This window comes from Hemitrygon akajei, chromosome 6 (assembly GCF_048418815.1).
Source record: "Hemitrygon akajei chromosome 6, sHemAka1.3, whole genome shotgun sequence".
In the NCBI taxonomy this organism is placed as follows: Eukaryota; Metazoa; Chordata; class Chondrichthyes; order Myliobatiformes; family Dasyatidae; genus Hemitrygon; species Hemitrygon akajei.
The window spans coordinates 120,113,016-120,125,118 of record NC_133129.1 but is presented as its reverse complement, the minus strand read 5'-3'; the positions used below and the strand labels follow the sequence as shown (position 1 = coordinate 120,125,118).

The window sequence follows — 12,103 nt, the reverse complement described above, 5'->3', positions numbered from 1 at the left end:
CCCATGCCCCATGCTTCCAAATCTTCCTGCATTGTTATATCTATATCCTTGAAGAACATTAGCTGAAATACTTGCCTCCTTTGGAATGTCTAGCAGAGTTCTTTTAATTGGGCAACAAACGATCGACTGGAGGAGGTCAGTGGTCGAGCAGATAGTTTGTTGCTTCCGATTCCAGCACCTTTAGTCCTTTGTGTCTATTTTATAATTGGGCAGCTACTCTCCTGCTCATCACTGGGTCAGGTCTGGCCAACCTTAGCCTGTGAATCCCTGGTCTCTGTCTGTCCCACACCTGAATAATTACGCCGCTATGTTAAGTCCTTTTTCCACAGATTGCAGTCTGACCTAGTGAATATTTCCATCTTTCTGTCTTCTGTGCTTGTGTTGTTTTGAATATATGATTTAGTCTTGTAAATAAATGTAATTATGATGCTGCAAATCTGGGAAATTGTGCCTAAGCAATATTTCTATGCACAACTGAAACAATACACATAACTATCTACAAAACAGTATCTGAGGAACTTAACATATCACTGTCCTCTTAATCATCGAAGTCATTCAAAAGCAAACAGATCACAACCTTTGCTGTTGCATTCAAAACACTGGAGGAACTCGGTGGGGAAATGGACAGTTGACTTCCTGGCTTCATCTGGAGATGGATAATTCCAGATGAAGGAACCTGACCTGAAACGTTCATTGTCCATTTCTCTCCATGAATGTTCCCTGACCTGCGCAGTCCTCCAGCATCTACAGTCTCCTGTGTCTCAAAAGTAGTTAATATTCCTGCTTTCATGTTGTTACTAAGTATCCCAAAAAAATGTGGTGAGAATTCATTCTCAATGTGTTGACTGACAGCAGGCCCCTGGAAGCTTCTCTTTATGGCCTGCAGATTACAAGATATCCCCAGGGAGTTCATAATTTTCATGCTAGTTCAGAAATATGCAGATTGGCCTTGAACAGATTAAGAAAACACCAGTCTGTAGGATTCAAGCAGCCATCTCTACCCTCTCTTACACATGCACACACACACACACACCCCTACACAAAAACACAAACACAGATGTGTGTGAATTGTTTTCCTTTATCCAAATGGTTCCATGAATCAAGTACTGTACAGGTTATGAATTGTTTTGAATAAATATGCCATTGAAACAGTGATAGTCTGTGCCTAGGATGAGCATAGTAATATATACAGTACAGTGAATGGGTGCCAATTATCTGTAGACAGTCAGTCTCTTTCCAGCCACCCATTGATGAACACGCTTGACTTCTATTCATTGAGGCAGTTGTCATTCACCATTGAGTTGAAGCCCAAAGTGATAACCACCATTGAGCAATGAAAGAAGGACAGATGGCGGGTGTAAATAATGTTGGGGGAGTTGGGGTTGTCCATATGGGATGGCTTTGGATTGTGATGGAAGCCAGGAAATGCGAAGGGTGGGCAGGATGATCCCAGTAGGTTTGTTAGTAAATGGGTAAGTGTAGTGGCTTGGGAGGAGGGTTTGTGTGTGGGTGACTGTATGTGGTGAGGGTGGAGGAGTGGGTGGGATGCTGGCAGAGTGTGCAGGCAGAGGGGGATGTGGGGTTGAGTAGGATGGCCCAGACTGTGGTGAGGACTGAGGTGGAGGACTGGGGAGTGAGGGGAGAGGAGTAAGGCCCACATTAGGGGAAAGCAAGGCGGAAAGTAGGTCAGATGGGAGGAAGGAAGGGTATGGATGGGAAGGGCATGCAATGGCTGGCAGTTGGGGAGAGGAGATGGTGGGGAAAAGGAAAAGCTGAGACAGGATATGTTCATATTATCTGACTGATGCAGTAATCATTTGGCACATCTAATAACAGATAAGGCCTTTGTTTCCCACAACATGGGATACAGCCTCTACAGCTTGCAGTTGGATGAAATTGTCCCTTCATGTTCCAACAGTACTGGACGTATAGGACATGGCATTCAAACATATGGTGTTTGAGGCTGGCAGAGTACTTCAACTCCTCTACACAGATGGATCTTCATCATTTTCTGGAACTTGGGGTACATTTTGTGTTCTTCTGGATCAGCTGAGGGAACTGGGCACTCAACTAGTTAAATGAACAAATGACTGATGGATTATGAGAATGGGAATGAACCAGCTGTGGGAATGACTTACCTTGTGAATCAGCAGCACACTGTGACACTCCAATGAATAATTCAAGGAATGAAACTTTGCAAATCATTTTATGAGAATGGGATACTTTGATTAGTTCAGGGAATAAGTTCTTTACCGTCAAATTGGACTGTGAAAATGGGACCTCTTAATAATCAGCTGTGGGAATAGGGAGTTTGTATTTTATGAATGTGGCTCCCTGCTGGCCTGGTGTCTCGACACCTGAACACATCCAGACAGGTGTGTCACTGGGATACCATGCTGTTGTGATCAAAGAGCACCTTCAGATTGATGTGAGAGTGGAATAACATCACTATTAAATGCATAACCACTCCCACTGTGGGAACATGTGCATAAATTGGCAGCTTGCTTTCCTGTTGTACATTGGAAACATCTTTAAAATAATGAGACATCATTATCTATAAAGTGATTTGGGATGTTGTACAAGGAATGTGCTGTTTAAATGTAAACTATACTTTTCAGATTATTGATTAGTTGTGTGACTTGAAATACCCTAAATCCATTTTGGCGCTGGATCACGTCACTGCTTGGTTCTATAACAGATCATTTGACTGATAAGATTCAGAAGTTACCATCAGGTTGCAGGAATTAGACATTTTACCAATTGGCAGTGAGAAATTAGCAACTTGTCCATTAATTACTGAATGTGACAATCCCTAAACTGAGAATGGTTAGTGATAGCTGTGGAATTTATCAACTTGTGATTGATTTCAGGAATGCCAAATGCTCCTTTGATTGCAGGAATGGGTGAGCAGGTTCTCTTTATCAGACAGGGAGCATCATCTATACCTCAGATAAAATCTATACTGGTCAAGCAATGCCCTCAGTTCTGAACTACTGTCTCTGCTAAACAATATCCTGTAAGGCTTTCTTCAGAGCAGCATTCCTTGTTCTACTTAGTTCCTGCCACTTTCACAGAATTAATGATCAGATTGCTAATTTGCTCCCATTAGGTTCCCATGAATTAACAGCTGAAATTGGATGAAGAGTTCCTGGGTTTATAAATCTGGACCTTCGCAGAGAAAATAGGTTCAGTCCCAGAGGGGGATAGTTAACATTGCATTGTTATGGAACCATCCCAAGTCCAGTTATTCTGCTTTAACTCTTTCTGGTAACGGACTCACTGGAATGAAGTCAAACTTCAGTTCATGAATGCAAAAGTACTGTGTGCACAAGGGACTAGACCTGAGTCCAATATTGCATGTGTTGAGTCCCAAGTAGAGCTACATTTTAATTCTTAATTTACTTTCTGACTGGGCAAGGTAGCTGGGCTGACTGCACCCTCCCCTGCATTCACTCACCCCTGCGCAAGAGCCCTAGTCTCTCCCAGTACACAGGATTCTCAACCTGCCATCTAAAGGAGGGGGAAAGAGCTGAATGTAGACCCAATGATTTCCATTCCTCCTGTATCTTTGTACATCATAACAAGGGTGTATTCATCTCCTTGTCCCTCAAGAGCAACCACCATTGTTTAGGTGGAAATCCAGAGGGGAGAAGATAATTGGGGTAGGAAGGCTAAAGGTCTTCACAATGATACATTACATGCACACAATAGCATGAGGGTCTGACACCAAAGTGAACTAGCCCTGCACAAGAGCAATGCAATCCAATGGAAGGGCATCACTATCAAACACAAGAGTAGCATTGTCTGATGTCACAAGGGCTTGACCCGACTGAACAGCAGTTTTGTCTGACACTGGAGTGAAATGGTTATAAACAAGAGTAGTGTAGTTTGGAGAAAGGCCAAATGGTTCAACGCAAGGGTGGGAACAATAGAGTTCAATGAAACAGTGCATCAGTCTGACAGGAAAACCAAAGTCTCTCTCCTTAGGACGGTCTGATAGTGCTTCAAGCAAACCATGAATATTGGCACTAGGTGGCATTTCACAGGGCTGATCAAAAGGCTGATGGGCAGATTTAGTATGCTTGCACCCAAGTCAGTTACACTTAGAGTGTGTGGGGACGAGAGGAATGGTTCCCAATATCATCTCCTTTCCTGCCTAACTCCAGTTCACTTGATCCTGTGCTGTTGTTGTCACCTCTATATTGGGCAGTTCTCCAGATTCATCCCTTCTCATTAGCTTGGCGGCCTCTGTAGATTCAGGAATGATGTCCAAGTTATTTTTATCAATCAGCTGGATCCATTCGTCAGATTCCTTTGCTTCAGGTTTCAGTTCACCTTGTCTAGCCGCATCTTCCCCTCTTCCATTGCTGGCTCCTTTCTCCATGGCTGTGACACCATCCTCTCCTGGTTTGGTTATTGTGAGACTTTTCTTCCTTCCGCACAACCTGACAAAAGTTACAGACATGTTACTTTAAAATTACAGCATTGTTCCGGTAATGGAAATGCTGTTCAGTGTCAAAGATCACTGCTGGAATTGCAGCCAAGGTAATAACAAGGATGAACAACACACACAAAATGCTGGTGGAACACAGCAGGCCAGGCAGCATGTATAGGGAGAAGCACTGTCGACCCTTCGTCAGGACTCGGCCTGAAACGTCGACATTGCTTCTCCCTATAGATGCTGCCTAGCCTGCTGTGTTCCACCAGCATTTTGTGTGTGTTATTGTTTGAATTTCCAGCATCTGCAGATTTCCTCGTGTTTGCTGAATAACAAGGATGAATTAGCTTTTCAGAGAGACTAGACAGAGTAACTGGTCACCAAAGGACACTGAAACATCAGAAAATAAAGAAGATAGGTAGAATGCAAGAATACAGAGAAGCTAGGTGACACAATGAATCCAAGGAACAGATGATTTAGGGAATGCAGAGAGTCCAGGGAATATAGTGGGATCAGGGAAAATGGGAAATAGAGGAGGACCTCAGAAAATACAGAGACCCTAGATAATACGAAGAGCCCAGGTAGCACAGACAGCCCAAACAATACAAACTACATAGAGGGTTCAGACTAATCCAGCAAAAAGAGAAAACCCTGGAAAAGTGTCAAGGTCGCATATGCAGAGATCAAGTGCTGTAGTATAGGAAGTCTCTCCGCATGAAGAGTCTGCAAATACCAGGAAACCCCTGTTGCAGGAAGATACAGGGAACACAGGGATTAGAGAGAGTTCGAGGAACAGCACGTAGGAAGGCTGTTCAACCTATTGTATCCATGCTGGCCACCAGCAAAGCAATCCAATCAGTGCCTTTCCCTCTCCCCTTATTATCTTGTAATTTATTTTTCACACAAGCCCATCAACTTTCCTGGGGTATGTTCAGGGAAGTGGCCGCCTACGACCACCAAATTAACATAATATGCGATATCTGTGACCAGCTACATAGAAAAGTGTATTGAGAACATCATCGTCACTAAACACATCTAAGTACGTGAGGGGAAATCAGAAGCCGTGGCTGACAGCGTAGGTCCAGGCACAGCTGAGAGATCAGGATCCTGCTGTCATATTAGGGGATGAGGCAGTTCCAGATCAGCTTGAGCTGTGCTTTCCCATGCTATCAACAAGACAGAACTAGATTATTCACAGAGATTACACAGCCATTTCTGTGCCACGAGAGGCACAAGGGGGCTTTCAGACCATAGTGCATCGACGTCAGTGACATTTCTCTTCCTGATAGGCTGAACGTTGTTTACACTCAGTTTGATGCACGAAATAATATGCCGGTGAGGAAGCCCCCCGCTCCTCCTTTTTGCCCCAAGGAACAGGCACTCTGTCTGGCTGCAACTGATGTAAGAAAGTCCTTAGCCAGAGTCAACCCACGTAAAACTGCGGGGCCTGATAATGTTGGATGCTGAGGGACTGTACAGCCAAGTAAACAGAGGTTTTAACAAACATCTTCAACATCTCTCTGGAGCAGTCCACTTCCCCCTCAGACTTCAAGGTGACCACATCATCCCAGTGGTCAAGAGGGTGAAGTAAACTGCCCCAATGACTACTATCCAGCGGCTCTGACCTCAACAATGATGAACTGCTTTGAGCAACTGGCTATGGATCGCATTAAATCCCATCTTCCAGCTACATTGGACCCATTCCAGGTGCCTCATATGCTAGGATGCCATTTATCGGCTTCATCTCGGCATTTAATAGGATAATCCTTCAGAAACTGGTGGGGTAAACTGTCCTCATTGGGTCATAACATCTCTCTTTGTAACTGGATACTGGGCTTTTTGACAGAAAGGCTGCAGGGTGTCTGTGTTAACAGAAACATCTATAGCTCCATCACTCTCAGCACTGACGGCCCCCAGGACTGCATGCTCAGCCAACTGCTGAGGCATGACTATACTGTTAGACCTAGTTCAAAACGAATCATCAAGTGTGCTGATGACACAACAGTTGTTGGCTGGCCTTATGACCGATGACAAGGGGCATATAGAGAGGACATAGGCACCTAGTAGAATGGTGCAGACACAACAACTTGAGTCTCAACATCGACAAGATCAAGGTGATGATTTTGGACTTTGGGAAGGTGCAGGCTAATCCACTCATCACTGCAAGTACACAGCTCCTCCGTGGAGACAGAAGCACAGAGTTTCTGGAAGTTCACGTAACAGATGATCTCACCTAGTCTCTCAATACCACTTCTTTGGTCAAGAAAGCACAACAGCGACTCCTCTTCCTGAGGAGACTGAAGTGAGTGAGGCTCTCCTCACCTCAACTAGGAATGCCATCATGAGTGCCCTGACTAGCTGCATCATCGGCTGTTATGGGAATTGCAAGGCATCTGACTGCAAGTCCCTACAAACATTTGTGAGGACTGTTGGCTATTCTCTTCCACCCATTCCATATATTTATCAGGAGTGTTGGTATAGTGATGGAAACACAAGCCTAGTGGGACAGGCAGTGTCTCCTGGCCTAACTCAGTATTGCTGGACAATGCCTGGGGCTCTGGCTGCTTCAAGCCCCAGGCTGAAGTGCCTGCTTGCATCCTCACTGGCCCTGTGTTGACTGTTGGACTGACAGTTCCTGGATGTCCACCCAACATTCCTCCTGGTCCTCTTCCCTAGTTCCACTCAGCAGGAACTTGTTGACCCTAGAACACATTGTGGAGCCAGGCACAACCATCAGGAATGCCATTTCCATCACTGTCTTCACTTCTGCTACATCTGGATTCAGCCTGACTCTAAAAGCAGCTGATCTGTGAAGAACGCCATCTGTTTGAAGTTCAGTCTCTAGACGCTGCACGTTAACTGTTCTCTCTCCACTCTATCCTAATGTCCACCATCTCTCCCATGGATAGTCTTTGCCTCTGAGGCACTCTGTCCTTCTCTAGAGACATAACCATTTCTCACCAGGACCCTTTTGACCTCTGATCCACTTTCACTGGAACTGCTCAGGAGAGGTACAGATCACTGAGTCATCTACTGACAATGAAATCTCCTAGAGAACCACTGAAGGTCATTAGAAACAAACTCTCAGCTCCAAGCACAATGTATAAAGTCCACTCTTGGTATTGAGGCACCTCAAATCTGGCAGGATATCTTCATTGTTCCTCGCTGGGTAATGTTTCCTCTCAGGACCTTATTCAGAGGCTGTGGATCCAGACAGATGCTGAGCTTGTCTGGCTCAGCCTCTCCCCCCACCCACCCACCAAGCTTGATACCCAGTGGGTGAAGAACCATCATCTCTACCTCTGCCAAGATCTGCTTTCTGTATCTACATACCCCATCCAGCTGCCACCTGTTGTTGAGTATAGACTTCACATCTGTAGTTGGCCGCACACTCAGTAGGTCCCTGACTGTACTGTTTACATTTCCATCAACTGAGCTATATGCCCAGTGTGGACTGGCTGGCACAGAACCAACTTGGGTGTTCTACCAGTGTGCAAAAGACAACTAACTGTGAAAAAACAAAAATAAATAATTAATACTTAATAAATAAATAAATAAATAGATAGATAGGCAATAAATATCAAGGACCTGAGATGAAGAGTCCTTCAAAGTGAGTTCATAGGGTGTGGGACATTTCAATGATCCATTTTGGTTCAAGAGCCTGATGGTTGAGGGATAATAACTGAACCTGGTGGTGTGAGTCCTGGTCTCCTGTATCTTCTTCCTAATGTAGGAGTAGGAAGAGAGCAGGTCCTGGGTGCGGGGGTCCCCGATGCTGGATGCTGCTTTCCTGCGACTGCTCTCCCCACTGTTGGGCACATCCACATGAAGTGCGTCTGATTCATGAAAAACTTAAACCTAAATTACACACAACTTTTTACAAGAAAGAACACAAGTAGAATAGAAAGAAAAGTCCTTTTTAGTGCAAGGTGATCAAAGTTGGTGCGGTCTTTCATTGATTTTATTATGGTTACTATTCTATCATGGTTTTATTGAGCATGCGCATAAGAAAATGAACCTTGGGGTTGTATATGGTGACGTATACGTACTTTGATTATAAATTTACTTTGAACTTAGAGATAATATTCAAATTCTCTCGCTGAATGTCTTTACTCTTGTTAAAAAAAATACGTCTTGCAACAGAGATGTTTACATACTATGGGCAGATCTTGCCCACAGTACAGTGATGGTGCAACATGTAATTTAATTCCCAAGAAATCGGCAAGGAATCTTGGAAAGGATGAGGCAATGGCAGAGCCATCTGAATGAATGGATTGTCTAAGGCTACTGCAGGATGTAGATCAGATGGAAAGATGGACCATTGACAGGTGGAATTTAATCCTGACAAGGGCAAGGTGATGCATTTTGGGAAGTTGGACTATAAGTAAGGTTGATGAACAGAAAAAACGAGGGGTTTAAGTCTATAGTTCCCTTAAAGCAGCAACACAGACCAGGTAAAATAGGCATATGGCAGTCTTGCCTTCGTAGGTTGGGGCATAAAATGTAAGAATTATGTTATGTTGCAACCATACAAAGCTCCCCCGTGGGGTATTATGTGTAGTTCTGCTTGCCATGCAAAAGGAAAGGTGTAACTGCACTGAAGTGAGTGCGAGGTGATTTACCAGGATGCCTCTTGGATTGGAGGACTCTGGTTAAGGGAAGCGATTAGAGCCTCATGGAATTAGTGTAGATGGACATAAAGGCTGAAGGGCCTGTGTCTGTGCTGTTCAACTCTATTATTCTATGACTTTACAATCACTGGTCAAAAAGCAAGCTGACAAATGAAAAATCCAAACAATGGGAAGAAGTAGAATCATTGGACTTGAAGGAAGTTCTGTGCCAGCCAGTCTATGCTGGGCATATAGCTCAGTTGATGGAAATGTAAACAGTACAGTCAGGGACCTACTGAGTGTGCGGCCAACTACAGATGTGAAGTCTATACTCAACAACAGGTGGCAGCTGGATGGGGTATGTAGATACAGAAAGCAGATCTTGGCAGAGGTAGAGACTATGATTCTTCACCCACTGGGTATCAAGCTTGGTGGGTGGGTGTGTTGGGGGGGGGGGGGGTCTGAGCCAAACATCCTGAGCATCTGTCTGGATACACAGCCTCTGAATCAGGTCCTGGCTCTGGGCTGCATTAGGGAGGTTGCCCTGACTCCATGCCCCAGGAGAGACTTTGTCCACCTTTCCTCCTGCCCACAAGAGTCGTGGAGCTCTGCAAACTGGAGACCACATCCCCAAGACAGGGCTACCCCTGACTTCTGTCTATTTTGCCCCAGCTCACCTTTTGCTGTAGATGATCATCACTCCCCCAAGCAGGATGATCAGTAGAGACACCACTATCGCTGCTACGATCAGCCAGTCTGGAAAAGACAGAAGAAGGTCACCAGCTGTAGCCCAGAACACTCATTAACAGCACACTTGTCAGACAGCAATGCGAGCAGAACTTTGATCATCTGCCGCCCTTGGGATTCTGGTGCTGCTGGATTACTGGATGTTATTCCCACACTGTTATTTTGCTTTCTTTACTCGATAATTGGTAAATTTGTTTATTCTTGCCACATCCTAAGGTACAGTGAAAAACTTTGTTTTGCATGCTATCCATACAGGTCATTTCAACACATTAGTACATTGTAGTAGTACGAGGGGACACAATAACAGAATGCAGAATAAAGTGTTAGTTACACGGAAAGTGAGGTGTAGGCGGATAGTAATGTGCAAGGGTAAGGTGGTAGACTGTGAGGTCAGGAGTCCATCTCATTACATCAGGAGACTGTTCAATTGTCTTCTAACAGTGGGATCGAAGCAGGTTTGAGCCTGGTGTATGTGCTTCTGTATCTTTTACCTGATGGGATGGGGAGGGTAAGTGGGAGAAGAGAGAATGTTTGTGGTGGGTTGGGATTTTGATTCTCTTGTTGCTTTACTGAGTCAGTGAGAAGTAAAGACAGAAAACATAGAGAAGAGGTATACTTCCATAAAATGCTGAGCTGTGTCTGCAACTTTTTTGCAGGCTCTATCAGAACAGTTGCCATAGCAAGCTATGAAACATTTGAATTACAGAACAGTAGAATGCAGTTTCCAGTGAATCCAGGGACTTTAAAGGGAGTGTAAAATACACAAGTTCTCTGGATTCTGACTCCAACTACAACCCCACTCGTGTCCCTGACCCCTGGCACTCGAGTCCAGATTAAAGCTCCAGCTGCACACCCCAGCAATATGGACCCCCAGCTCACCCTCTGAACTCCTGGATAATCCTCTGGACAATTGAGTGAGCCTTATATTGGACTATATGGATTTCCAAGCAGTTGGATGGCAGATCATCAGAGTTTCCTAGGGAGATTCTGGAGTGTGTTTGCTTCCTAAGGTGGCTGCCACAGCTCAGGAGAAGCAAGGAGAAGGCAACTCTGAGTTAGAATGGATGGTAAGTTGCCAACTCATGTTTGTTGGAAATGGTGGGTACCCAATCACTCAGTGACATTCCTACTGAGAATCTTCATTACTCAGTGACTGCTCCTGGGGCAACAGTTGCTGAGAAGTACACCACTCATCACTGGTAATTGGGTCCAGTTGGGATATTAATCACTCAGTGAAGTCTTTTGGTTAAGATCCTCATCCCCTGGTGATACTTCCTATTGGAATCTTTATCACTCATGAGTGGTTTCTGCTGGGGTTTATGAAATTCCGCAACACTGCTGCTGGGATCTAAGTAAATGCTCCATGTTGGAATCATGACCAGCCAGAGGTAGATCCAATGGGATTTTCATTGTTTAGTTATTTCCCTCAGATGGGAATACCATTATCCAGTGATGCTTAGATTCTATAGTCCCCAACACTCAATCACTGTATCCTCTAGAGATCCTCATGGCCACTGATAGGATCCTCATCACTCAGTGACTGACCCTTGCTAGAAACCGTAGAGTCATAGAATACTACAGCACAGAAAAGTGAATTTTGGCCCATCTAGTCCATGCCAAACTGTTGTGCTGCTTAGTCCCATCGATCCTGACCTTGACCATAGCCCTCATTAGCCCTCCCATCCATGTATGAATCCAAATTGTTCTTAAATGTTGAAACCAAACCCACATTCAAAGTACATTTATTATCAAAACGTGCATACAGAATACAACTGTGAGATTCGTCCTCCTGCAGGCAGCCTCAGAACAAAGAAACACTATGGAACCCATTCAAAACATCAGGCACCCTACCCGCAAAAAAAGAAGAAATTGTGCAAATGGCAAAAAGCAAGTGGACAACACATAGAATATCAAACATCAAAGCAGGAGTCCAGTAGTATTCAGTTCAGTGTCACACCGCTAGCCCACTGCAGGTTTCTGAGCAAGTATTCTTCACTGAAGTACACCAAACCACTCAAAACCAGCAAAAAAGAAAGTAAACAAAATCCAGGAACACATGCAACATGAACCAGTCTCGAGCCTCTCCTGCTGGTTCCACTTCTGAAAGTTCTACACTTTCACCACCCTCTAAGTGAAGAAGTGAAGTTCTTCCTTAGGTTCCCCTTAAATATTTCACCTTTCACACTTAACCTCTGACCTCTAACTCTACATCAGTAGAAAAAGCCTTTTTGCCTTTACCCCATCTACACTATTCATAATTTTGTATACATCTATTAAACAACCTCTCCTAGCCTATTCAACCTTTCCC

General features: G+C 44.4%; 1 protein-coding gene across 1 annotated transcript in view; it reads right to left on the bottom strand.

Moving 5' to 3' along the window:
• Window positions 1-1,058: 1,058 nt before the first annotated feature.
• LOC140729417 (uncharacterized) overlaps window positions 1,059-12,103 on the bottom strand; it is an 80,361-nt gene continuing 69,316 nt past the window's right edge. The window contains exons 8-9 of the mRNA XM_073049132.1: window positions 9,726-9,804; window positions 1,059-4,445 (exon numbers count right to left, since the gene is read on the bottom strand). Of these exons, the coding sequence (XP_072905233.1) occupies window positions 4,157-4,445; window positions 9,726-9,804 (368 nt within the window). The 3' untranslated portion in view covers window positions 1,059-4,156. The remainder of the gene's footprint in view (window positions 4,446-9,725; window positions 9,805-12,103) is intronic.